At 41.5% G+C, this 27662-nt stretch overlaps 1 protein-coding gene across 1 annotated transcript; it reads left to right on the top strand.

Moving 5' to 3' along the window:
* Positions 1–15761: 15761 nt before the first annotated feature.
* On the top strand, positions 15762–24357 carry CCKAR (cholecystokinin A receptor). Its single transcript, XM_063108490.1, has 5 exons — positions 15762–15888; positions 16568–16819; positions 19887–20148; positions 21996–22123; positions 23160–24357. The coding sequence occupies exons 1-5, from the start codon at positions 15777–15779 to the stop codon at positions 23690–23692; spliced, it is 1287 nt and encodes a 428-aa protein (XP_062964560.1). The 5' UTR covers positions 15762–15776; the 3' UTR covers positions 23693–24357.
* Positions 24358–27662: the final 3305 nt, after the last annotated feature.

Genomic DNA, 27662 nt, shown 5'->3' with positions numbered 1-27662 from the left:
AGCCCCTGTAAAACATTCTTAAAGACACAAAGACAAGAGACTGAGAACAGACAAGTGGTTGCCAGGGGTTGGGGGAAGGGAGGGTGTGATGATAGAGAGTAACATTAGGGAGTTTTTGGTGATGATGGAACGGTTCCATAACTTGACTGTGGAGGTGGTTACATAACTCTCTATGTGTTAGAATTCATAGAACTCTACACACACACACCCAAAGGTCAATTTCCCTATATGATAATTCAAAATATTATTTAAAATTGTAAATACTTCCAAAGAAGGAGTGCTTGATATGACTTATGGAGACCTGAGTACCACTTCCTACTGGGTATGACTTTGAATAAGTTCATCCATCCATCCATCCACCATGCATTCATTCTAGGCAGGCCTTAAGGATGCACAGACAGAAGGCAGAGTTTCTGCTCACAAGGAACTGATCTAATGGAGGACATCAAGAGGTACACACACAACTTGAACATGGTTTGATAGAGGTTTGCACATGGTGAAGTGGAGGAACCCTCAAGGGGACCCAAACTCAGACTGGGAAGGTCAAGGATGGCTTTGCACTCAGAGCCTCTGTTTCCTCATTTGGAAGTTTGGAGAAAATAGTCTTTCCTGCCCCACCTATTCTAGAGGCTTGTTGGGAGAATCAAGTTCATAAGGAAGGTCTGTGCTCTGTAGGGCACGGTTGGTTGTATAGAAAGGCTGTGATTGTCCAGATTCAAAAGGAGCTGTTTAGTCTCTCAAAAGAAATGGGTGGTTTTAAGAATAATAATTTTGTAGGTAAATGTAATGGGGAGAAGAAGAGGACAAGATGTCTCTGCATCTCCCCATGGGCTGTTATGAAAAATGTGTTTATAAATTTGCTTTAAAATGTTTTGAAGCAACACAGAATTTTACTTCTATTCAGGATTTCCCTGCTGGGCTAACAATTTGATTTCTACAACATTGGCTGGAAGAGAAAATAAAACAGAACTATTGTAAAAGTTATAAGCTAAAATCATATGTGATGTTTTTCTACCAAATTATTCATTCTAAAAGATCTTTCAGACTTTCATTTTTGTTTTCCTGTAGAAAATAGATCTATAACCAATAGACATAAGTTGAAGGTAGACATTATTTTGGCTTTTACATGGAAGAATCTTTTAAAAATTAGCAATGAATAATAATTACCTTTGAGCATTTATTATATGCTAGGTACTTGGTCAAGCATTATATAATCATTATCTCATTTAATCATAAAAACAACACTAATGGTAGATACTGTTACTACTTCCAAGTAGTACAATAAGAAATCTAAAGCTCAGAGGAGTATTTCTGTTTAAACCATTTTGAGTTGATTTTGGTAAATGGTGAGAGTTAGTAGCCTAGCTTCATTCTTCTGCATATGGATATCCAGCTTTCCCAATACCATTTATTGAAGAAGTTGTCATTTCTCTAATGTATGTTCTCAACATCATTGTCAAAGATCAGTTGGCTGTAAATATGTGGATTTATTTCTAGGTTCTTTATTCTGTTCCATTAGTCCATGTGTCTGTTTTTATGCCAGTACCATGCTGTTTTTGGTTACTATAGCTTTGTAGTATATTTTGAAGTCAGGTAGTATAACGTCTCCAGCTTTATTCTTTTTTGCTTGAAATTACTTTGGCTATTTGAGGTCTTTTGTGGTTCCACATGAATAATAGAATTGCTTTTTCTATTTCTGTGAAGAATGTCATTGGTATTTTGATAAGGATTGCATTGAATCTGTGCATTGCTTTTGGTAGTATGGTCATTTTAACAATATTAATTCTTCCAATCCATAGTCATGGAGTGTCTTTCTATTTCTTTATGTCCTCTTTAATTTCTTTCATCAGTGTTTTGTAGTTTTCATTGTAGATATTTTTCACCTTTGTTTAAATTTATTCCTAGGTATTTCATTTTTTTGGTAGCTACTGTAAATGGGATTTCTTTCTTTATTTCTTTTTCTGCTAGTGCATTGCTATCTAGAAATGCTGTTGATTTTCCTGTGTTGATTTTGCATCCTGCAACTTTGCTGAATTTGTTTATCAGTTCTAAGGGGTTTTTTGGTAAAGTCTAGGTTCTTTTATACTTAAGATTATGTCATCTGCAAACAGGGACAATTTGACTTTCTCTTTTCCAATTTAGATGTCCTTTATTTCTTTCTCTTGCCCAATTGCTCTGGCTAGAACTTCCCATACTATGTTAAGTAGGGATAGAAAGAAAGAGCATCCTTGTCTTGTTCCTGTTCTTAGAGGAAAAGCTTTCAACTTTTCCCCATTCAGGATAATATTAGCAGTGGGTTTGTCATATATGGCCTTTATTGTATTGAGATTCTTTCCTTCTATACCTAATTTGTTGAGAGTTGTTATCATGAAGGGATGTCAAATATTATCAATTTTTTTTCTGCTTTATTGAGATGATCATATGGTTTTTGTCCTTCATTGTGTTGCTGTGGTGTATCACATTTATTGAGTTGCATGTGTTAAACCATGTTTGAATCCCTGGAATAAATCTCATTCAATCATGGTGTATAACCTATTTGGTGTTCTGTTGAATTCAGTTTGCTAGCATTTTGTTGAGAATTTTCGTATCTATGTTCATTAGGGATATTGGCCTGTAGTTTTCTACTTTTGTCATGTCCTTGTCTGACTTTGGTATCAGGATGATGCTGGCCTCATAGAATGAGTTTAGGACAATATGCTCTGCTTTGATTTTTTTGGAATAGTTTGAGAGGAATTAACATTAATTCTTCTTTAAAAGTTTGGTAGAATTCAGCAGTGAAGCCATCCAGTTCTGGGCTTTCTTTATTGGGACACTGCTGATTATTGATTTAATCTCATTGCTCATTATTTGTCTCTTCAGGTTTTCTATTTCTTCTTGGTTCAGTCTTGGTAGGTTGTTTGTGTCCAGAAATTGTCCACTTCCTCCAGATTTTCCAATTTTGTTTCCATATTTTATTGGCTTGGAGTCATTAATAATAATCTCTAATGATTCTTTTTATTTCTGTGGCATCAATTATAATGTCTACTTTTTCATTTCTGATTTTCATTATTTGAGTCTTCTCTACTTTTTTCTTAGTCTAGTTAACGGTTTTTCAATTTTATCTTCTCATAAGACCAACTTTTTGTTTCATCAATCTTTTGTATCTTTTCTTGGTCTCTATTTTATTTAGTTCTGCTCTGATCTTTATTATTTCTTTTTATCTACTAATTTTGGGATTGGATTGTTCTTGCTTTTCTAGTTCTTTGAGGTGCTACATTAGGTTGTTTATTTGAAATCTTTCTACTTTTTTGATGTAAGCACTTATTGTAATAAACTTACCTCTTAGTACTGCTTTTGCTGTATCCCATAGATTTGGTATGATGTGTCTTCATTTTCATTAGTTTCAAGAAATTTTTTTATTTCCTGCTTAGCTTCTTCTTTGACCCATAGGTCATTTAGGAGCATGTTGTTTAATTTCCATGTATTTGTATAGTTTCCAAAGTTATGTTTGTCATTAATTTCTAGTTTTATTCTGTTATGGTCTGAAAAGATACTTGATATGATTTTTTTTTTTAGTTTGTTGAGAACTTGATTTGTGACCTAACATGTGGTTGTTCTATCCTGGAGAATGTTACACGTGCTGATGAGAAGAATGTATACATCCAAAAGTGCAGTTTACATCCAAAGCTTCTTTCTTTCTCTTTCTTTCTTTCTTTCTTTCTTTCTTTCTTTCTTTCTTTCTTTCTTTCTTTCTTTCTTTCTTTCTTTCTTTCTCTTTCTTTCTTTCTTTCTTTCTTTTCTTTCTTCTCTCTCTCTCTCTTTTTCTTTCTTTCATTTATTTATTTTTGTCTAGATGATCTGTCCCATGCTGAGAGAGAACTACTATAGTCCTCACCAATTCTTGTATTGGGGTCTATCTCTCCCTTTAGATCCAATAATATTTGCTTTATATATCTAGGTGTTCTGATTTTGAATGTATATATATTTAAAATTGTTATATCCTCTTGCTGAACTGATCACTTTATCATTATATAATGTCCTTTTTTGTTTCTTTTTATAGTTTTTGGTTTAACATCTATTTTATACTGCTCATTTTTGGTTTTCAACTGCACAGTGTATCTTTTCCTTCATCACAATTAGTCTATGTGAGTGAAGTAAGTTTCTTGTAGGCAGAATATAGTTGGGTCTTTTTTTTTTAATCCATTCAGCCAGTGTGTATTTTTTACATGAAAATTTAATCCATTTACATTCAAGGTTGTTATTGAAAGGTATTGCCTTACTCTTGACATTTTATTAATTTTTATAGTTGTTTTATATACTTTTTGTTCCTTTCTTTCTCTTTTTTGTCTTTACTGTCTGATGGTTTTTGTAGTGATAAGTATAATTTCTTTCTCTTTCTCATTTGCATGTCTGCTCTACCAGTGAGTTTTATTCTTTTGCACATTATCATGATAGTAATTACCATTCTTTTTCTTCCAGTTGTCGGACTCCCTTAAGGATTTCTTATAGGGCTGGTCTTGTGGTAGTAAATTCCCACAGTTTTTGTTCATCTGGGAAAGACTATTTTGCCTTTGCTTCTGAAGGATAGCTTTGCTGGGTATAGTATTCTGGGCTGGCAATTTTTTTTTTTTTTAGCATGTTGAATATATCATTCCACTCTCTATTGGCCTGTAAGGTTTCTGCTGAGAAATCTGTTGTTAGCCTGATGGGGATTCCTTACAGGTCACTTGATGCTTTTCTCTTGCTGTTCTTAGAATTCCCTCTTTGTTTTTGACTTTTGACAATTTTACTACAATAGGTCTTGGAGAGGATATTTTTGGGTTACATCTGTTTAGGGATCTTTTAACATGTTGGATCTGGTAGTCCATTTCTCTTTAAATTCTTGGGAAGTTTCCAGATATTATTTCATTAAATAGGTTTTTGATGCCCTTTTTGTACTCTTCACCTGAAGGAACACTCATAATATGGATGTTTGCACACTTAAAGTTGTCCCACAGATTTCACAGCCTTTCTTCATTTTTTAAATTCTTTTTCATTTTTTTTGTCAAACTGGGTTGTTTCAAAAAACCTGTCTTCAAGTTCAGAAATTCTTTCTTCTGCTTGATCTGGCTTATTGCTTAAGCTCTCAGCTGTATTTCTTATTTTATTTAATGAATTCTTCAGTTCCAAGATTTCTTCTTTGTTCCTTTTTATGATATCTATCTCTGTGTTGAATTTCTCCTTCAGATACTGAATTGTTTTTCTCATTTTGTTGTTTTGTCTATCTGTATTTTCTTGCATCTCATTGAGTTTTCTTAAGATTATTCTTTGGAATTCCTTTTCAGGCATTTCATAGATTCTTTGGAGTCTGGTACTGGAGAATCACTGTATTCCTTTGAGTGTGTCATGTCTTCCTTTCTTTTTTTTTTTCCATGTTTCTTGTATCCCTACATGGATGTCTGGGCATCAGGTGGAATAGTCACTTCTTCTAATACTCTGGAGTAGCCTTTGAAGAGAGAGAACCTTTCCTGTAGATGTGTTCTATATCATTGGTTGGATAGGGTGTTTCAGGTTTGGTTCCAGGTGAGCACAGTAGTGTACTGTCCATGTGATTTCTTCAACTATATTCAATGTCAGATTGTCTGTAAGTGCATCTATGGCTTAAGTACTGGGGCACCAGGCAGCTCCTTGCTGTAGTAGGCAACACTAGGCTGGGTCACAGGGGTCATGAATGAGGTCTTGAGCTCTTGGGAGAAGAATTGGGGTGCTCTGCATCTCCTCAACTTCAATGGGCAACCCTGGGCAGGATTGCTGTGGTCACTGTCAGGGCCTTAGACTTTGAGGGAGACAGTGAAGTGCTCAGCACCTCCTCAAGTGAGGTGGGAGATTCTGGGTGGGGTCACTGGGACTTTGGGCTGGGCCCTGTATCCCCAAAGGAGGCATTGAAGTGCTCTGCAGCTCCTCAGCTGAAGCAGGAGACAATAGGTGAGGTTGCTGGGGCCATGGGTGTGCCCTAAGAGAGATGCTAGATTGCTCTGCAGCTGCTCAACCAGAGTGGGTCACTCTGGACGAGCCTGCTGCAGTTGTGCCAGGCCACTGTGCTCCTAAGAGAGATGCTGGGTTGCTCTGCAGGACCATTGTTGTATTGGGCACTCTGAGAGAGGTCATTGTGGATGTGTGTAGGATCCTACACTCCCAAGGGGAACACTCTGAGGTGCTCTGAATCTCCTCAGCTGGAGTGGGCCATTCTGCATAAAGTCATTGGAGTTGTGAGCAGGACCCTGCACCCCCAAGAGAGCTGCTGGGGTGCTCTAGAGCTGTTCAGCTGGAGTGGGTCACTCTGGGCAAGAATGCTGCAGTTGTGGTTGGGTCCCTGTTCCCCCAAGAGAGATGTTGGGTTGCTCTCCAGCTCCTAAGCTGAACTAGGGCACTCTGGGCATGGTTGCCAGGGCCACGGACAGGCCCCTGCATCCCCAAAAGAGACACTGGGTCACTCTGCAGCTCTTTGGCTTATAGTGGGCTGCTTCACACAAGGCCCTGGGGTTGAGGGTGGGCCCCTGTGCTCCTAAGAGTAATGCTAGATCACTCTGCAGCTCCTCAGCTTGGGTGGGCCACTTTGGGAGAGGTCTCTGGGGGCATGAATGGGCTCCTGTACCCCCAAGATAGACACTGGGTTGCTTTGCAGTACCCCAGCTGAGCAGGTGGCCCTGGGCAGGTTCACTGAAGTTGCAGTTATGGCTCTGTGCACCCGAAAGAGTTGTACAAGTGCTCTACACTTTCCGAACTGGAGTGCATGGCACTGGGAGGGTTTGCTAGAGCTGGGGCAGGAGTTCTTGTGTACTGAGGGGGGCTTAAGGCTGTGGAGATGCTGGGGCTATTGGACCCAAGGGTGAAATGCATTTGGATTTATGGCTCTGATCCCCAAATGATGATGTGCTGTGGCAGCCCAGGACATAGGGAATAGGGGGAGCTCAGTGGAAACTCCCTCCCTGCAGTCATGTAGGCTGCCCAGCAGCTCTCCACACTGGGCTCATGGCCTACAAGAACCACACGCTCCCTTGTAGCTTGGATCGAAGGCATCAGGGGTGCAACTCTTGCTTACCTTCTCCCTGCAAGCAGAAGTTCCTCCTGGTTCCCTGCTGCTCCTGGCTGGGAGATGGGTTGGTAGAGGCCAGGTATTTTCTACTATTCTCTATGTGGCTATCCTGAATTTCTGTGCTCACTCGCATTTCCATTACTCCTTTGATGTGCTCCAGTGCTATCCTTTGGTTATTTTCATGCCAGTATAGTCATGTATTCATTCATTGTTTTGTCAGTCTTTGTAGGAGAGACAAGCAGTAGAATCTTCTAGTTAGCAATCTTGCTCCTGGTGCATTTACATTTTTAAAAATACACATATTTTATGACCCATCAATTCCAATGCTTTGGTGTTTTTTTCTAGAGAATTACTTGCTCATGTGCTAAAGAAGGGTACACAAAAGTCTTGACTTTGGCTTTGTTTGCAAAAGCAAAAAGCTGGAAGCAACCTAGTTATTTAGTAAGAAAATGGTAACAGTGTGGGGCATCCATGTTATGGAATATTCAATGTAGCTTAACAGGTTAGGGCAGATCTAGACAGGCTGGAAAACCTCCAAGATGACTCTTGAGTAAAAAGAAGACAGTGCAGGAAAAAAAAATGCAATATAATATCATTTGTGTAAATTCCTTAATAGCACACACCCATATAAAGTCATTCTGTGGATACTGAATGTTATTGGATTCCCTAATAACACAACCATATAAAGTCATTTTGTAGTTAGGTATTTAATGTATAGAAAAAGGATAAAAAGTGAACTGGTAAAAATGGTTACTTCTAGGAAGGGGCTTGTAATTAATTAGTCAAAGGGAACTTAGATATCACCTCTAAAATTTCAATTTTCACTAGAGAAGATGTAGTCCTATATTACTTCATAACTAACAATAAATATTTTTTAAAAATGAAAAAAAACAGGTATGTCTGATTCCAGAGCCTAAGGATATTGTCACATTGGTTCTTAATCTATGGTTTGTGGCTATATTTTAGCAAGTTCATGAACTTCCTAAAATTGTGTGCACATTGTGTGTGCATAGGGGTGTACACTTTTTCTTAGGTAGAGATTCACAATATTGGATTCCCAAAGGGGATCTGTCTTAGTTCATTCAGGTTGCTATAACAAAATACCATAGACTGTGTGGCTTATGAACAATAGAAATTTATTTCTCACAGTTCCAGAGGCTGTTAAGTCCAAGATTAAAGCACTGGAAGATTCGAGTCTGATGAGGGTTCACATCCTGATTCATAGACGGCCATCCTCTTACCGTGTCCTCACGTGGCAGTGTAGGGTCCCTTTTATAAGGGCACTAATCCCATGCATGAGGGCTCCACTTTCATAACCTAATCACCCGCCAAAGGCCCCAGCTCCAAATACCGTCACACTGGAGGTTAGGATTTAACATATGAATTTGGAAAGGGAGTTGGGGAAGGACACAAAGATTCAGTCTGTAGCAGGATCCAAGATCAAAAAAAGGTCAAGAACAATTTTAGTGGGAAATGTTTCTGTTCTTTTGAGGCCTTGGGAAAGTTACTCGGCCTCTCTGGAAAACAGGGATCATAGTTGTACTTACTTCATGGGGTCGATGTGAGGATTAAATCAGTCAATGTGTATAAAGCTCTTGAAATAGACGTCAAAAATGTTAGCTATTATTATTACTTCATTGTTGCTGCTATTAGTAATAGCTTAGAAAGAGCACCTCATTTAAGAGAATCGAGTTCTTAAAGTAGTTATATCCCAAGCAAAATAGAGAGATAATTCTATCCAGTCTGAAAACCCTGCAATTTCAGACTTTTAAATTTTCTTTCATCTGTAAGAATGATAAAATGATATTAAATGACATCAATCCTCTCATCCATTCATTCTTTTACCCAACAGACGTTAGTGAATGCTTACAGTGCACTAGACATTGTAGAAATAGCTGGGGATACAAGTGCAGCCAACGTGGCCAACAGGGTGCTGCCCTCAAGGAGCTCAGAGTCACTGTGGGGACAGATCCCGAAGGCATAATGACATCGCTGCCTAGTAAGCTCTGAAACTGGGCACTTAGGAGCTACGTTGCTCTGTGATCTGTTAATACCCTTCTGAGATAATTGAATTTCCAATCCCAGATTTTGTTATTGGCAGGCGTAGAAATCATATTTTTTAATCCTTAAATCTGACATGTCTCCTTTAATTTATTGGGTCATGATGGTGGCCGATATCAAAAGTTCCATTCCAGCCCTGCTTTCCCAGTAATTAGGCCAGATAAGCATATGTTGCTTAAACATTTCAAGGCACTTGTGTTTCCAATTTCTTTCACTTTTAGTCCGGTTAATGGATTCGGTAGCTGTTACAGTCCCAAAATAGCAAGTGGACATGTGGGTGGATCAGATGCTGGCAGGCACAGCTCTATAAGATTCCCATTAAGAGTGATGTGGCTGGCTCCCCACACCTCCCAGGCATGTGAACTCAGGGCTTTAGTGACCTAAGCGTGCACAGCAGCCTCTTCCGTCGTAACTGTAACGTGTTACCGAGAGACAACTATAACGATGACGTAGCAGGGCATTTGGCTGGCTGAGCTGGGATGTAGCCCTCCACCATCTCCATGTGGGAACATGCATCTCTGTGCATCCACTGATATTCCTGGGGGCTTTTGTCTCTTGATTTCCAGAGGACAAAGGAGTTTGGATGCGGGAGTGCCCCAGGACAGCCAGGAGATGGAGAGCCAGGGTGGGCCTTGAACTGGATTTGAGGATTTTTCGGCGGCTGGCCGGGACACCAAACCCTTGACCTGCTGTTACATGGCCACACTCTGACAACTGAGCTAACCGGCCAGCCACCTGAAATCGAGTTTCTATCAAGTTATGAGAAAAACATTAAGACCACAGTAAATACCCTGTCTGAAGTATTCTTCTCCCAGACTGTCATGAGATTCATTCCCTAATTCATGTCACCTCCTCAGAAAGGCCTTCTCTGCTCACCCGTCACTCTGTCCTCTATCCTTGCTCTGTCTTTCCACATAGCACTCTGACATCATACTCTATTCACTGATTTGTTTATCGTGTGTCCCTGATAGAACGTGAGCTCAGTGAAGGGAGGGACTTATTTTGTTCACTGCCATGAACAGTACCTACCTCTGTTCCTGCCACATAGTAGCTGTTCAATAAATATTTGGCGATGGAATAAAGAAATGGACAAAGCCCATAAACAATTTGTAAAAGATGCTCTTGCTTATCTTAAGTTTGATTAAGTGACAAAGGAAGAAATACAGCTTGTAAGTAAGCAAGAGAAATATTGAGCATCTTTGGTAATTAAAGACACACAAAGCAACAATGAGGTATCTTTTTCAATTATTAAATTAGCAAAATGAAGATGTTAAATAATAATAGCTGATGCTGACAAAACTATAATAAATATTAATAAATAGCAACCTTATAAATTAGTGCAATCTTTTGGAAAGCAATTACCCAGGCCTGCCAGGCTACCAGCCCCACAGGGTCATGCACCTGCATTGACAGCTCCAGGGGGGCACATTTCCATTGAATATTGAACATTAAACATTGAGCGCTGAATGCTGCCCCCCTGGAATTGTGCTGGTGGCAGCCCTGAAGTCACCAATGTACATCAAATGCCACAAAAATATGTGTGCATAAGTGTTCACCACAGTGTCATTTACAAAAACAAAAAGCCAAAATTGAAACCTAAATATCCAATTATATGGAAGTAGTTTGATAAATCTGAGTACATATTCTTAAAGGAATAAACATCACTAAAAATAACACTATGGAGAAATACTAAAACATGATGATAGAATAATACTAAGTGAAAAAAGAAATATACAAAATAGTGTGTACACAAAACATTTGTTTAATTCTCTGGATGATGCGGTCATAGAATTTTTTTTTTTTTTACTTTCTTTTTTATTTTCTTAAATTTTTAAAAAATAAACATATTTTCCAGAATGCTACAAAAGCCAAATTTCTCATTTTGAGGGAAGAATACATCTTAAAATTACATTCTCAAAAAGTGATAAACAGGATGAATCCAGTATGTAGAATATTATTTCAAATTTGTTTTCTTAAAACTGTATTTAGAGGAAAAAGGCTGAAAGGATACTAACCAAACCATCAGCAAAGTTATCTTGAAGCAGTGACATCAAGGATGATTTTAATGTTCCTATCAACATAATTATTGTACATTATTATCATTTACGACATGCCAAGCACTCTGCTGGCTATTTTACACACATTGTGACATGTATTATCCCAGCAGCCGTCTGAAGTGGGTGTTATTACTGTGAACCCATTTTACAGATGAGAAAATGGAGACTCAGAGAGGCAAAAGTACTTGCTCAAAGCCCAGATATGGTTCGCTAAGTTACAGCCTGTTCAAGGAGATGTGGTGCTTGCCTTCTTCTGTGTCGAGGAGGACGGGTTATTCATCAGGAAGGATCCACTAGGATTGCTCCAAGAAGGGAAGCCAATGGGGACTTGGGGCAGTTGCCTGCCGCCCTCCGTGGGGGTCAGGGTTGTGTGAGAGCCTCAGTGCCTCCACCCTCCAGAGCAACACGACTTGGCTCAGTGCACAGTGAGGAGGGAGGAAGTCCCAGTCCATCCCTTCCAGAAGGCTGAGATGGTTAGAGGAAGGAATAGAGGAAAACCCTAGCAGGCAGCAGTCTGGGCTAGTTTGGTCAGAGTGAGGAATGAGGAATTTAGTGATTGACATTCTGAATAGCAGAGTGGAGGAAAATTGCAGAGAGTCGAGAGAATTTTGAGAAATGTCAGGCTGCCCTATGAATTGGGTCTCCCATAACATGCTATTACCTATTAACTATTTCTAGACTGAGTTTCTCAGAAAGCAGCACCACCTTGAGAATAAATCCTGTGGGGCTTTGAGATTTATTTGTGTTATATTGACACCCATTTTTCTGTATTGAAAAAAATTCTCCATGAACATGTGATTAATCTTATAATGAGGGGGAAAAATACATCTTTCAAGTGGTTTTAAAAGAACTGCTCCTTAAAAGGGAGAATAGTTGGGGGAGCAGTTAATAATTTCATTACCCAGGAACCCATTATGATGGCTCATGTTCTTTCTTTCTGGGGCAGTGTCTGGCAGACAAAATAGTCCTTAATACTTACAGGGCTTCGTGACTGCAGGAGGCACTCGGGCTTATGCCCTTCTCAGGCCTGTGTCTCAGAGAAAGGGGAGGCACTTAAACCATTCAGCCCAGTTTAGGCCATTTGTATCAGTTCCCCTGGAACTGTGCCCAGAGGACAGGGCCCGAGCTGAGAGGGCACGTCCATTTCGCCCAGGCTACGGATCGCCTATCTCCCACAGTGGGCCGCAGATTTCATGGAAACAGGAATTCCATCTGCTTGGCTCACCGAGCGCAGGACCTGGCACTTACAAGGCACTCCATCAATGTCTGCTGAGGAACAAATCAAGGGCTGCCACTCTGGAAATGCATCCACTTTTCCCTCAAAAAGGCACTGGAATCTCCCATTGGAATTCTCTCTTTTAGTTTAACTCTTAGGTAGCACTAGCTCACAAACTCAGAGTGAACAATCCAGAGTTGGCCAGGAATAGAACCAATGTAATAGAGTTATAAAAGGATATAATAAGCAATGGAATATTGGCCTCTCTAATATTTCACTCTTTATTCATTTGCGTTTATATGTCAGGCACTGTGCTAGGGGACTTGAGATACAAACCCTGAGTCTGGCAGTGATAATGGGATAAATAGAGCATCCGTTCTCTATTAGGGCATCGCAAGGCTCCCTCCTAGGATTAATCTCACGTACTACTAACAATTACTATCCAGCACTATATTGTTCTAAGTTCCGTCATGTATTGCTTTGTTTGTAGGTAGCATCATCACATCCCCATTTTATAGAAGAGCAAAGTGAGACTCGGAAAGGGTGAATTGTTCATGCTCCACAGCTGGCCAGTGGTGAAGGTCAGGCTTAGGTTCCTGCAGTCTGATGCCTGCCCTCCCCAGGGAACATCCCCAGGTGTTGCTAAGATCACTGGCCTCTGAATCCCCGGGGAGGCTGGGTAAAAATGCAGATTTCCAGGCCTGGTGCTGAAGGATCAGAAGCTCTGTGAGGGAAGTCTGGAAATCCCGATTTTTTAACCACAAAGCCGGGTAATTCAGATGTGCAGTAAAGTTTGTGAAACACAGCATTCAAATGTGCTGCACCCCCTCCTTATGAGTTTACCAAATCTCCAGTATCCACCCCCACTTCCTGCCAGCCAATGAGCAGAAAAGAACAGAATAGGAAGGAAGGGAGGGAGGGAAGGAGAGAAGCAGGGGGAACTTTCCCCCAATTGGGTTCCATTTCTGTTCAGGGCAGGTTGACCCCGTGTTCTCTGTTCTCTGACACTTGGACCTACAACAGCTGTCCCCGCCAACCACGCCTCCACCCCCAGCTATTGAAGCAGCTGCTGATGGGTCTGATGGACCTCAGCAGAAGGCACCCTCTATGGCCGGGGACGTCTGCCCAGCTGAAGCAGTTTAAGCAGCCAGCTGCTGGGAACTGCAGTGAGGTGAGATTTAGCTGTACTCAGGCCTCAAAACCTGAATGCTTCTGCCTTCCCGAATCGGGACACTGCGACGCTGGGTCAGCTCCCGCTAAGCAGGGCCTAGAGTCTGTAGACAGAGAAGATTCCGCCTAAAACAGGCGGCAGGAAGGAGGGGAAGAGACAGGAACCCTGGCTCCCACCGGGCTGCAGGATACGAGAAGGCTGAAGCAAGGCTCCAGGCGGCAGGAAGTGGGGTCCTGAGGGGATTCCCACTGCTGGTTCTTACCAGCCAATCACCTGGCTGCTCTGAGTCTCAGTTTCCTCATTCGTAATAGGAAAATAGCCATTATGATTAGAAGGCTGTTAGTACTGCTGTCTGTGATTTATTTACTGAACAGGTTTTGTGTGTCAGACACTGTCTAGAGTCAGCCAATCTTCATAGCAGATATCTTTAAAGTCATTTTGATCGCCATTTGACAGATGAAGAAAATGAGCCTTAGAGAGGTTAAGAAACTTGGCCACTATTTCCCAGCAGGTAACCAGGGAAGCCAGGATTTGATCCCAGGTCTGTCTGATGCCAAGCCCGTCCTTCTAACAACTACCTATAGCTTCTCTAATGTCCTTTCACTTCTAGTTTCTATGATTAAATGCCCCAAACATGAGGTGTTTATGGTTTCAAAGAAGAGGTACCACTCTGTCTTCCCAGCCCCATGTCGACAGTAAAAATGTCAGTCAGTTCATCCGTGACTGGCATGGACTCAGCAAAGATATGTCATGTAGCTCTGTTGATGGAAGAGTTGTCAGTTAACGAGGAGCCCCACAGGGGTCTAGCAAAAAGACCAAGTCATAGCTTCTCCAAGCTGTGTCATAGCTTCTCTTTCTGATATAGCTTCTCCTGCAGCATGTCAGAAACGCAGGTCCCACTGTTGTTGTCACTTGCTTTCCAAAGGGTCTGCTCTATCTGTGCCATGAGTGTTGGGGGGCTTTCAAGCTCTACAGAGCTTCACAGGAACACCTTCCCCACCCCGGCCAAGCTAGCCTCACCTCCCACTCCTTGCCCTACGCTCATTCCTGCTTCTATTCCTCAAATGGGTCAAGTTCATTCCCACCTCAGGGTCTTGGCACTAGCTGTGACCTCTGCTGAAAATTCTATTCCTTCCGCCTAGAAGCTTCCCCCAGATCTTTGCAAGGCTTTCTCCTCCTGGTTGTCCAGGTCTCAAATCACGGTCCCTTCTGGGAGCCTTTCCTGACTACCCCATCTAAATTAGTACCCCCAATCCATTTCTCTCCATCACTTCTCCTTGCTTCCTCCATGATACTTAACACTATCTGAAATGATCTTGCTCATTATTTGCTGTCGTGCTAGAAAAGTGCCTGGCAAATGGTTGACTCTCAATGAATATGTGCTGAATGCATGGATGAACGAATAAATGAGTGAAAGGGAAATCTCACTAACTTTTTTGTAATAAGGATCCAGGAACCTATATTCAAAAGTGTCCCCCTCCCTTTTGGTTAACAAGTGCAGAGACCACAAGAAATAACACTGTGGTTGGCAACAACTTAACAACCACCCAGCAGCTATATCCACACACATTGCTGGGCATGATTCCAAAGCTAAAAAGGCACTAATTGCCTTTATATAAGGAGGTAGAAACACAGTCCATCCGTGTCCTTTAGTCCTGATGGTCTACATTATCGTATCTGTTACTGTGTTAATTGTGCCTGTCTCACACAGCTAGCTTGGGTTTTATTCTGCATATGTCTGGGATGATGACAGGTTCCTTTCTACACAGAGAAGAGAGGTACTGTGAAAGTGTGTGTGTGTGTGTGTGTGTGTGTGTGTGTATTGCATGTGTGTGTCCATGCATGTGTACACGTGGTGTGTGTGTGTGTGAAAGCAGCCACACTCTAAAAAGGGTTAACTTGCAGCCAGATTGTCTGTGCTCAGGGCCCTAAGATTGGCCCAGGAATGGGAGGGGTGGGCCTGCAAGGTGGATCGAACTTGGCTTGCACACTAGCTGCCTTTCTCACAACAGGAGTGCAAATGCATGCCCAGCTGGACTGAGCATGGTGAACTCGTCACCTTTAGGAATGGCTGAAAAAGCCCACACCTGGAAATCGCTCCCTCCCTGCCCCTCCACGGCAAGTTGCATTTAGGAGACTCTCTGGTCATTAGAGGAATGAGCCGGGAGTGAGCAATTCCCCAGCTCGCCAGCACTTGGTGGGAAGCAGCAGGCAAGGATGGACGTGGTCGACAGCCTTCTTGTGAATGGAAGCGACATCACTCCTCCCTGTGAACTTGGGCTCGAAAATGAGACGCTTTTCTGCTTGGATCAGCCCCATCCTTCCAAAGGTGGGTCTCAGAAGCTTTTTTTTTTTTAATTCAGAAAACTATTGAATTAAGGGAGAAATCAGCAAAGGCAAGGCTGCTAAAGAAAATATAACAGAATCACTGTGAGACTAGGCTGGATAAAGTCATACGTGCAGAAGTTTGGATAAGAAATCAAAGAGCAGAATAGAGTCAAATTTCCTTATTGTTCCCTGTGGGAGAATTGGGGATTCACAAAGAGGACTTGAGGGAACAAAAGCAGTGGGAGGAAGAGCTGAGGGCAGCAAGAAGGACAGCAAGTGTGGAAGCTGGAACTTACAAGCGTTACAGAAAAGGTGCTGTCACGACAGGGCAGTTGCCTTTTCTTGGGGGAATCCCAGCGTGAAGATGTGTTTAAGCAAAATCATGCTGAGCAGCTGGGAAAGAAGGTGATGCCTATTCACTTGAGAAGCTTTGTTCTTAAGAAAGACTGGTTCCCTGAGTGCTCCTTTAACAAACCAACCTTTAAAAATCAAATAACTCACTCTGTGCTTGCCTGCCTGGTTCTGCAAAATGTTGTCAGTACAGGAATAGTTGGGTTCAATGATGTACACTCCTGGGGGCAAAAAATTGGCAGGAAATAACTGCTCACTTCGAGCACTAAGGTTTTAACATTCTGCTGTCATAATCTCCGTCCCTGTCTTGTCCCTTTTCCCCTCTGCAGAGTGGCAGCCGGCGGTGCAGATTCTCCTCTACTCCTTGATATTCCTGCTCAGCGTGCTGGGAAACACGCTGGTCATTACGGTGCTGATTCGGAACAAGAGGATGAGGACCGTCACCAACATCTTCCTGCTCTCCCTGGCTGTCAGCGACCTCATGCTCTGCCTCTTCTGCATGCCTTTCAACCTGATCCCCAACCTGCTCAAGGATTTCATCTTCGGAAGTGCTGTTTGCAAGACCACCACTTACTTCATGGGTAAGTCGCTGCTGGTGACTATTTCCAGAGCACGCCCCAGACCCCACTCCGCCCTAGACCTGCCCAAACCCGTGACAGCCGCAGCGGAGGGACCCTGCCGAGCACCGAAACGGAACATCGGGCTGTGTGGGGCTTTGTACAAGGACATAAGTGCTGGCTTTGAGCAGTCCTCATGTGTCCCCAGAAATCCAACCCCCATCATACATGTCAGAGGTTCATTTCTAAGAGTGAGATAAGTTGATATGAAAATATGGAAGAGGTTGATTTTGCTTGCTTCTGTTCAAAGGGAAGAAGAATTCTAAAGTGACTTCAAGCCATTCTATCCGTTTCTGGAAGCCACTGGCTGAATCCTGATCTTTACTCAACGTCCTGGCTCCTAGGGAAGCCGTGGGTCACGGAGGACAATTCTTTGCTGTGGTTCCTCTTTTTTTCTTACGGAACAAGAGCTATTTGAAAACCAGTTTCATCACAGCTCTACATTCTTTTTTCAAGATTTACTTCCCAGCCTGTTCCCCCAAGGGCTGAGACCACGTCAGGGAGAGAGAGGGAGAGGTCTCTGCCCCTAGATAAGGAGTTCAATTTGCTTCTGGGAGCTGTGGGGTCACTAAGCTGACCCTGATCGGCTGAGATATGTGGCTCTCTTCCTATGCCAAACAAAATGATAATAATAAAAATCACAAGGGCTAATATTTTTTGAGTACATTTTTGCACCAGATGTTGTAGTAAGTGCTTTTACTTCCATGATCTTATTTTATCTCCCAATCACTGTGTGAAGTCAATACAGTTATTCTTCCCTGTCTCACCAAGGAGGGAACAGAGGCACAGAGAGGTTCATAATGTGCCTAAGGACACACAGCAGTAAGCAACTGAGCTGGGATTTGAACCCAGATCAGTAGCCACCACAGTGGTGAGCACACTGTTGCAGTTTGACAACTGCTGTGGCTCTCCTGAAGCTGAACTAAAACAAGACCCTTGGGGCTCTCTGTCTGTCAAATGGCCTTGTCCCTTGAGAACTCGTTGGGAGAGAGGGAGAGGTTGGAAATGAGGAGGGAGTTGTATCTTTCTCTGACCCAAGCCTCATAAAATATGCAGAGCTGAGTGGGGGTAAGACAGTCTTCAATAACCGGAAAGCTTTAAAAGCCTTTATTTTTCCCAATTAAGGAAGCGGGATCCAGCACTGACAAAATGCTGATAAATGACTGACCCTTGTGCTGTGGACAAATAACCAAGGACATGTCCATCTGTGTCCAAGTCCTCTTGAAATAAAAAATAAAAATAAAAGACTTACAAATGAAAAGGATCACTGTTAAATAATGAAGCAGTAATAATAACTAGCATTTTATAGTGTTTTAATTGGGGAAAATAAAGGCTTTTAAAGCTTTCCGGTTATTGAAGACTGTCTTACCCCAACTCAGTTCTGCATATTTTACAAGGCTTGGGTCAGACTTCCAAGGCTTATCCGTATGTATCTTATGGTAATACTCATATGATTTGTGAACCTTAGCCTGAGTATGTGAAAGGAGATTTAAAATGAGTGCTTGAATGGTTACACAACATTGTGGATGCCACGGAATTGTTCAGTTTAAAATGGTCAACTTTATGTTATGTAAAACTCACCTCAAAACAAAAAATTTTTTGACGGCAAAAAAGAAAAGCAAGATAATTCTGAAACTATTTGCAATACCATAATGATTTCGTTGGATTTCTAATTTCAGTAATTTGGATTCTTCTGTCAATACTAACAACTAACATTCATTAAACTCCTAATTTGTAGCACACACACACACACAAAAGAATGCTTGCCTGACAGTGAGTTTATAGTTACAGTTGATACATTACACAGAATGGACTATATTGAGTTTTGGGCTATAGTCTTGGCTTGAAATGTTACCAATTCATTAAAGTAATCTTCACTAAAACACAGCAAGTCCTATCCCAGAACATGAGTTTTTAGTTAATGGTTCTGGAGTCATAGATGCCATTAAAACTCTAAGAAAAGCTAAGCCTAGCCTCCCTAGAAAAAAGACATTTTTTTGTACATAGTTACAGAGAATTAATTTATGTCCATATACATAGTGAGAATCTAAGGAACCCAGATTAAAAGCCTCTGCTCCCAAATGCATATTAATTCTAGGATTTAAGAAATCATGGTAAGAGGTAATCAGAAGAATTGACAGAATTCATAGCTGAGGGACTCTAAAGGGAATTGTAAGGGGATAAGACATTATAATAAGTGTGTGTGTGTGTGTGTGTGTGTGTGTGTGTGTGTGTGTGTGTGTGTATACACACACACACACAATACAAAAATTGAGAAAATTAAGCTTTTTTGACTATGCCTGAGGATGTGTGTTTAAATGAGGTGTATTTGATGTCTTTCCCACTGTAATGATGATGTATGCTCACTCTACAAAATACAGAAAGGCAACAAGAATGATGAGGAAGACCCTAGTCCCCCCAACCAGAGAAGCCTTTAGTTACAGTATAGAGCTGTTCCCCTCCATCGTTTTTTTACTATTTTTTTTAACAAATTACATTTTGAAATTTAGAATGTTTCACTCTTAAAAACAGTGTGTTCCAGAAATTTTTGGAAAGAATCTTACTGCCTTCAGCTCAGATCCCAGTGACCTTTCAGGGCACAGAGTCTTTGAGAATCTTGGGGTTTTAAGGTCAATTTAACTATGAAGATCACGCTCAAAGTGAGAGCTTTTCTTCAGGTTTCTCAGAAATCTCTTCTGTGGGATAGGAACATATTTCATCCCCTTGGTTATTAATTAATGAGCACCTTCGGCCTAAGCAGGAGTTAGATCATAATCAAAGCTCAGTAAACTTACCGAAAAATTGGCAATGAGATGTATTTGCAAATACATTTCTTTAGTTGCCTTAAATCCTTTTTGGAACAAAGCTAGGAATAAATCATCTTTTAAAATATACATGCACAATATTTCTTTACACTGTGAGAGTTTTCCTTTGATACCAAACCTGTGCAGCCCAGATACGCTTAAGCTAATGTGCAACTAAACTTTGGATTTCCGAGCCAACATAACTGACTTCTTTGTTCCCGTCACAGGCACTTCTGTGAGTGTATCCACCTTTAATCTGGTAGCCATATCTCTGGAAAGATATGGTGCAATTTGCAAACCCTTACAGTCCCGAGTCTGGCAAACAAAATCCCATGCTTTCAAGGTGATTGCTGCTACCTGGTGCCTCTCCTTTACCATCATGACTCCGTACCCCATTTATAGCAACTTGGTGCCTTTTACCAAAAATAACAACCAGACCGCAAATATGTGCCGCTTTCTACTGCCAAATGATGTTATGCAGCAGTCCTGGTAAGGTTGCATTGTGTTTATTTTTTAAAATACAACTTGATATAATTTTGGAATATTATGAAAAGCTGGAATGTCTTGCCCAGAGTGGTTAGAACATTAGTTTCTTGGCGACTTTTTGAGAAGGATCATTCTAATATCATTCCAGGATAATAGTGATGGTAAACATTTAGCTAGAGTGCTCTGTTTTACATGCTGTACATATATTAATTCAATTAGTCCTCTCAAAACCCTATAGGGTAGGTACTGTTATTATGCCCATTTTACAGATGAGGAAACTGAGATTTGAAAAGGTTAAGTTGTCCAAATTCACAAACCTAGGAAGGAGCAGAACCTCTGCTTAACCACTATACAGTATGCTTCTGGATGGTCTGGTGGGGGTTTAGTGTAGATGACTTGGGGCACTCCAATCGTTTACAGCATTGGAGATAGAGCACAAAGTGAGTCCCAAATCCCACATGGTTTTTCCTAGAGCTGCACCTATGGTACCTGCACAGAGCACTTTAACAGAAAAATGGTAAGATTCTAATGCTTAGCTTACTAGCTGGGTGACCTTGGGCAAGTTCACATAACCTCTCTGAGCTTCAGGTTCTTTACCTCCACAAAGAGTTAAAAACATGGATATTTAAAAAATCTACCTCACTGGTGGCTGTAAATGAGAGCATGTGTATAAAAACGTCTCTATAAAGGGGCTACACAAATACAGGATACTGTGTTTACTAATTCCAAGGATATTTTAGAAGCAGAGAACTGGACGTTCAAAAACAGCTCAAAACTGCAATCATCTCTGCTTTCTTTGCCTTCCTCCCTTTCTTTCAACCAAGTAGCACACACACAAAAAGAATTATGTTGCAAATGAGAGGGATATTTTTAAGACTTGAAAAGGCATCTTATCAAAACATGTCCAATTGAAATGAGAAATAGCCCAGCCACCGTGAGCTTCTGACAACTTTATGGCCTAATCATGTAACCTTACACATGCCAGACTGCGACAGTGATTTAAGGGCCAGACTCATAAAGGAGGAGGCTGCGATTCCTCAGGAATCAGACGTGTGTAGAGAAAGCATAGCTCTACCCCACCAGGCACTAAAATGACTATGCCACTGCACCAGCTTCACAGGGTCATGGAGAATGAATGCCCATACCAGTTTTGTCCATAGCTGCTGGATCAGAAATAGCCAGAATACCACATTTTGTAACACTAAGATGGTTTTCCATCATCTCTACCTAGGCATTTGATTATTCTGTTATAAAGTCAACAAATGGTATAGTGCAATGCTTAACAGTGTAGGTTGGGTTCAAATGGCTTGGGTTCAAATTCTACCATGTGTCTTTGGACAAGTTACTTAATCCCAGCTTCCTCATCTCTAAAGTAGTTATTAGGATAAAGGTACCTACCTCAAATATTATTATGGGAGTTAAATGTAGAAATATATGTGAAATGCCTAGCCTAGCCTGTAGCACCGCTAATAGGTCCTTGATGAATGTAAGCTTTCATTGTTACCATTTATTTGGTAACAGTTTTCTTGAGATATAATTCATATACCCTTATCATGTTTTTAAGCTTTCATTATTTTTAATATATAGACTTGTTTCATGCACAGAATTGCACAAAACTTTCCAATTTAACTAAGTCTCTTTAAGCAGAGACTTTATCTAAAAAAGAAAAAAAAGTAAACTAAGTTCTAATGACTGAACCTCCAGACATAAAATTTCCAAGGATATTAAGTACTAGTAATCGATGTGTTTGTTCAGAACAGTTAAAATAAAGATGAACCCTATTCATTTCCTCCCATTTGATTTTAAAGGCTTGGAGTTGCTGGTTATTGGATTTCTTTTGATTTTATTAGGCACACGTTCCTGCTACTCATTCTCTTTCTTATTCCTGGAATTGTCATGATGGTGGCATATGGATTAATCTCTTTGGAACTCTACCAAGGAATAAAATTTGATGCTAGCCAGAAGAAATCTGCTAAAGGTAACTATCTCTTAGCTGTATTTTGATGCCAAAAGAGCTCAGTTTGTTTTCTATAACTTAAACAGATATACTCAGAGTGTATATAGAGTATATCGGAGATTTCTGAAAGTATTCTTAAGAGACTGTGTCATAGGCACAGTCATGAGATCCAGTCTGTCTATTTTCTCATCTGTAAAATGGGGAATAATTCTTCTCAAAAGGGTGCTGAGTGGAATAAAATGAGATAATACAGACATAACCCAATTATAAGCAGAAGGCCCATGTGTGACCTTCTGTAATGCTGCACTCAAATGGACACACTTCAGCAATGACAGCTAATTGTAACTCCAATCTGTACTTGTGTCTCTCCAAAGGCATTAGGAGAGATTTTATTTATAACCTACAGCCCAGCTTTTTGTTATCTCCTTTCCCAATCCCCTCTCCTTCCTTTTATTCTCACACTGTGGTTGCCACAAAGCCTCATTTCTTCCCCATTCATTGCCATACATTGAGCACTAAAATTGACCCCAACACCTTTGTTGACATAACTTTTTTCCTTCTCACTCCACCTCCTCACTCAGCTCTTTATAACTTAGTCTCTTTAGCTTCGTCGATTTTCGCTGATTTTCTTCTCATTATCAAATTGCTTGCAATAAAAGCAATCTGGAAGCTTCCCAAGCAAGCAGGAACATTCCTCCTGGGGAGCTAAAGAAAGGAAGGAGAAGTGTAAATATTCATTCTTAATAATTTTGTAATCCTTGGAATCTACATGCATATTACATTATTTTTATTATATCATATATACATATACATATATATATGTGTATATATATATGTATATATATAAAATATAGGACTTTATTAGTTTTAAGTAGCTTTTCATTTGGCGGAAAGAACTATTGCTGATCATACTTTGCCTTATCAGTGTAGGCCCAAGGTTGCATATCCAATTCTTCAAGTTTGGCTTGGCCTCCTAGATACAGGGGGTCGGAGGCTCCATGCCTTCTATCCGGCACGACCCATCCCAAACAGTAAGTGCTGTCACTTGCCCACCCAGAAAGGAAACCGAGCACCGGCAGCAGCGGCAGATACGAGGACAGTGACGGGTGTTACGTGCAGAAGTCCCGGCCGCCGGGGAAGCTGGAGCTTCAGCAGCTGTCCACCAGCAGCAGCGGCAGGGTCGACCGCATCAGGAGCAGCAGCTCCGCGGCCAACCTGCTGGCCAAGAAGCGCGTGATCCGCATGCTCATCGTCATCGTGGTCCTCTTCTTCCTGTGCTGGATGCCCATCTTCAGCGCCAACACCTGGCGGGCCTACGACACCGCCTCTGCCGAGCGCCGCCTCTCGGGGACCCCCATCTCCTTCATCCTCCTCCTCTCCTACACCTCCTCCTGCGTCAACCCCATCATCTACTGCTTCATGAACAAACGCTTCCGCCTCGGCTTCATGGCCACCTTCCCCTGCTGCCCCAAGCCCAGCACTCCGGGGGCGAGAGGAGAGGCGGGAGAGGAGGAGGAGGGCAGGACCACGGGCGCCTCGCTGTCCAGGTACTCGTACAGCCCCATGAGTGGCTCCGCGCTGCCCCGGTGAGCTGTCCCCGGGCCTCCACTATAGACGGAAGGCGGCGTGGGGGAGAAAGAAGAGGAGGAAAAGAAGACGGAAGCGGAAGTGACGACGGAAGGCTCCACTTCCGGTGGGAACTACTTACTTTATGCTTTTCATCTTTTGTCCGGTTCCGGAAGTGGAAGCAATGCTAGGGTGGGGCCCTAACATGGTTTCTAGGCAGTTCAAGGCAGGAAATTTTCAATGACCTTTACCATCAGAAAAACTGCAGTAGATCAGTGATTCAGGGGTCCGAAAGAGCTCCTGCCAAGCACATGTTCAAAATGGAGATGTGGACCCTACTGAGCTTTAGAAGGTTCTAGAACGTCCAAGGTGGGCTCTCCCTGTAATGACACATTTCTATGCTCTGCCTTTCTGCTCATGCAGGACTGTGGAGGCTGCTTTGCCCCTGGGGAGTCCCTCACTCTTTCATGTAGTACTGTAGTCACCTGTCTCATGATGACTGCAGAGGGACCAGGAAGCAAACCCTCTCAGGCCTTTTTTTGATTTTTTTAACTTGAGGTTGGTCAAGGACATTCAGAGACATAAGCTTATGTCATCATCAGAATAGCATAAGGAACATTGTCTGGAAAATAGAATTTAAAATTGAACGTTTCTAGAAAGAAAAGAGACTCCAAGGCAGGTAGCTGATGGAATGCTATATAACTGTAAGGAAGGTTAAGTGTCAGAAGGTGAATACTAAGATTTTTCTTTTATTTTAATGACATATATTGCTTAACTTTTCCTTTATATGGTGATAGTGAACTTAACTCATTTGCCTCAGCTTAATTTCTCATATTCATCTACAGTTCCTCTTTTCCAGAAAGACCTCCAGGTGTTATTGTACCTGGTCTAGGGTGACATGAATAGTCAGGCCCAGAATCAGAACTCGCATATGTGGAATCAGTTAACAAACAGCTTTTAAATGTCAAAGCTATCTGTGCTTTGTATTTGCTAATAATTGGTTCACTAAAATATAATTGTTTTTTACGTATAAGTATACTCTTCGGTGTGTTTTTAAAAAGGTGAATTGTTAATGGGTGTTGGAATTCAGCAAGTGTTATTTTACATTCCTTCATAACAATTCGAGTTTTGTGTGAACTTTGTTTCTTTGCAGAATTAGTATTGAAATTGCTCTCCTCTAATTTAGAAATCTCAATTTAAAATAAGATGTGAGCTATACATGCAGATACCAGGAAGTGCATTTCTGGAATAGTACATGTCAGTCCAGTCCACCAGCACTTCTTTCTCTCATTTGTTAGTGTAACATCGTCCTGTCTGCTTAAATAAATTAATGTGGATATTTTTGACGAAAGCAAGTTTATGTGCTCGTGTGGTAAACAAACAAAAAAGAGAAAGTTCGTAGCTTCCTGCCTCCAAGCATCTGAGAAGAAGTGAGCTTTTCTTTTTCTTGTTTTCATGGGGTCATGACCATCCATTGATCTAGGCCTGACCCTCTGCGTGGGACAAGGGCCAGTCATTTCAACTGTCAAAAAAAAAAAAATCAATGTGAAAAGGGAAAAGGGAACAGTGGCAAGAAGTGATCATGAATAGGGTGACAGATGTTGTATACTTTGACAAGATGTGTGTCACATTTGCTTATTAGGGGGGAAATGGTCATGTGCTAATTGAGAAGAAATTATTGGGGGCATAACTATTTATTACACAGGACTTTTCAAGCCAGACTCTTCCTCAGACTGCAATCTAATTTTACTAGCTGTCACCAGCCATCTCAGTCAAAGATTTCAAGGTAAAAATTCAACTGACTAAAATGCACACTGCTAAAATGGTAATAATAAAAGGTGTAAGAACTAAAAATGTCCCCAATGTGTGAATAAATCATACATTATCTACAACTTTCCTACCCGAAGAATAAGTCCTCCCCTCTGACAGTGTTAGCATATTAAATGGATATCAATTAGGTCCCCATTATTGGGATTCTCTGGAATCTCCAAAGGCATGTTCACCTAAAAATAAGGTTCCCAGATTTAGCTAATGAAAATACAGATTCTCAGCTAAATTCTAATTTCAGATGAGCAATAAATAGATTTTATTGTGACTGTGTCCCATGCAATAAAATACATCCTGTATTTTATCTGGAAACCCTACTTTAAAATATTTTAAAAGCACATAAAAAATAAAACTCCCCGGATATGGAGCAGTAAAATGCCTCTGTTCACTAAATTTATTGGGATGTCTTTCACATAATGGAAGATTTAGTTTAAAAAAGAAGAAAAAAGCTATTAACTTTCAGAATCTGTATCTAAACATATCTTCGGGATGGTCTAATTTTACTCTTAAAAAATTTTTTTTAGTGTAATGCTATTCTTACTTTGTTAACTGCCTTTATTTCATACTAAAGTAGGTTACTAATATGAATTTGAAATAAAGTGGCCAGTAGAGTTAAGAAAACAAATTTATCAATTTTCTGGTATTTTCATATGTCTTCTAGAAGCTTCTATTCATCACCAGAGTAGTTAGAACTTGAGCATTGGAATGGAGTGTTGTAACTTTGCTCTTTAATTAAATCGTGCACCTCTGTGGCTTCTTGTGCCCCAATCGCCATGGCCATCTCGCATAATAAACTGGTAGTGGTGAATGAGTGTGACTGTATTTCTGCGGTTTGGTTACACCTGTCCGTGTGTGATTAACAGATGTCCTCTTCATTCAAGATGTAATCTTCATGAGTCACAGAGAGCCGTTGAATCGCCATTGTGTTTCCTTCTTGTGTTTTGCCCAGGACTCTGCACTGTGAGTGTTCGATAAACATTGTGACTGACTTCTGTTATGCCTTCTGTGCTTTTGACAGCCTCTCTTTCTGTCCACAGCTGTGCCTCTCCACAAGGGTAGACACATTGTTGGGGGAGAGGGATGGTAGCAGAATTTCTAGAAGACTTTTTCCAACTCTGCGTGTGTCCCCACCCAAGATTCTGATGGGTGGGCATTTGCTGTGACCTCTCTCCCCCCCTTTTCTCTCGTCCTTGGTGTGTGTGAGGGGAGGGAGTGAATGTAATCAAAGATGCTCTGCCTATGAATGGTGTTAAGACACAGATAAAAGAAGGTTGGGAACCACTGGTCTATTGTAGTCCTCAGCTTAGTTCCTTCCTGTCCTCGTTCCCTTTAAGGAGGACACTATAAAACTACCAGCACACTTCTAGCATACTTTTCTTTTTTTGTGGCTGGCCAGTACAGGGACCCAAACCCGTGACCTTGGTGTTACAAGGCTGCACTCTAACCAACCAAGCTCACCGGCCAGCCCTTCAGCACATTTCTAATCCATGCTAAAGTACCCAATTTGCTCATCAGGGCTGCTCAGTGTTATCAAAGCCCACATGGCTCCCTTGACCCTTCCCTCCCATCCATCTGCTCCCCTACAGGGCCCCTCTGAGAGCCTTTCTGGGCCACCCCCAACATATGCCACATCTACTGCCTCCCTGTGGCTGGCTCTCAGCTCTAAGCATGGCGCTTTCCTCCCTCTGCTTCCTTGGGTTGGATGTTTCTGACCTCTCCGGCTTCCTGGACCCCCCAGAAGTGGAACATAGCTTCCCGGTTTCCTAAACCTGCTCTCACACCTGAGGGTCAGCCCCACAGCTCTGTGCCCCACTCCAGCTCACGGCAGCCCAGCCTGGGTCGGATTTCAGCTCCTTCTTCTTGCCCAAAAAGAGAGATCAGACAAGTATACATTATCCAGCCCCTAGCATTGCTCATAGCATGTAACAGGTGCGCAATAAACGTTTCAGGAACGGGGTGGATGAGCGAGTGGATGACTAAATGTGAATGGGGTTGTTCCATGATGCCATTCCTTCCCTGGCACGCCTACCCAGCCAGAGGCCTCCTGTGCAGAGCGTGCAGTCGTGATTGATAAACGGTGACGTTCACGGGGCAGCTGCTTTCTGTTTCCAATCATCCACTCTTTAGGTGATGTCCACCAAATCTTGCTTTAGAGTTTGCTGAATAA

The sequence above is a fragment of the Cynocephalus volans genome, chromosome 9 (genome assembly GCF_027409185.1).
Source record: "Cynocephalus volans isolate mCynVol1 chromosome 9, mCynVol1.pri, whole genome shotgun sequence".
Lineage (NCBI taxonomy): Eukaryota > Metazoa > Chordata > Mammalia > Dermoptera > Cynocephalidae > Cynocephalus > Cynocephalus volans.
Note: the sequence above shows the minus strand (reverse complement) of the source record. Positions and strands in the feature narration are given on the sequence as shown.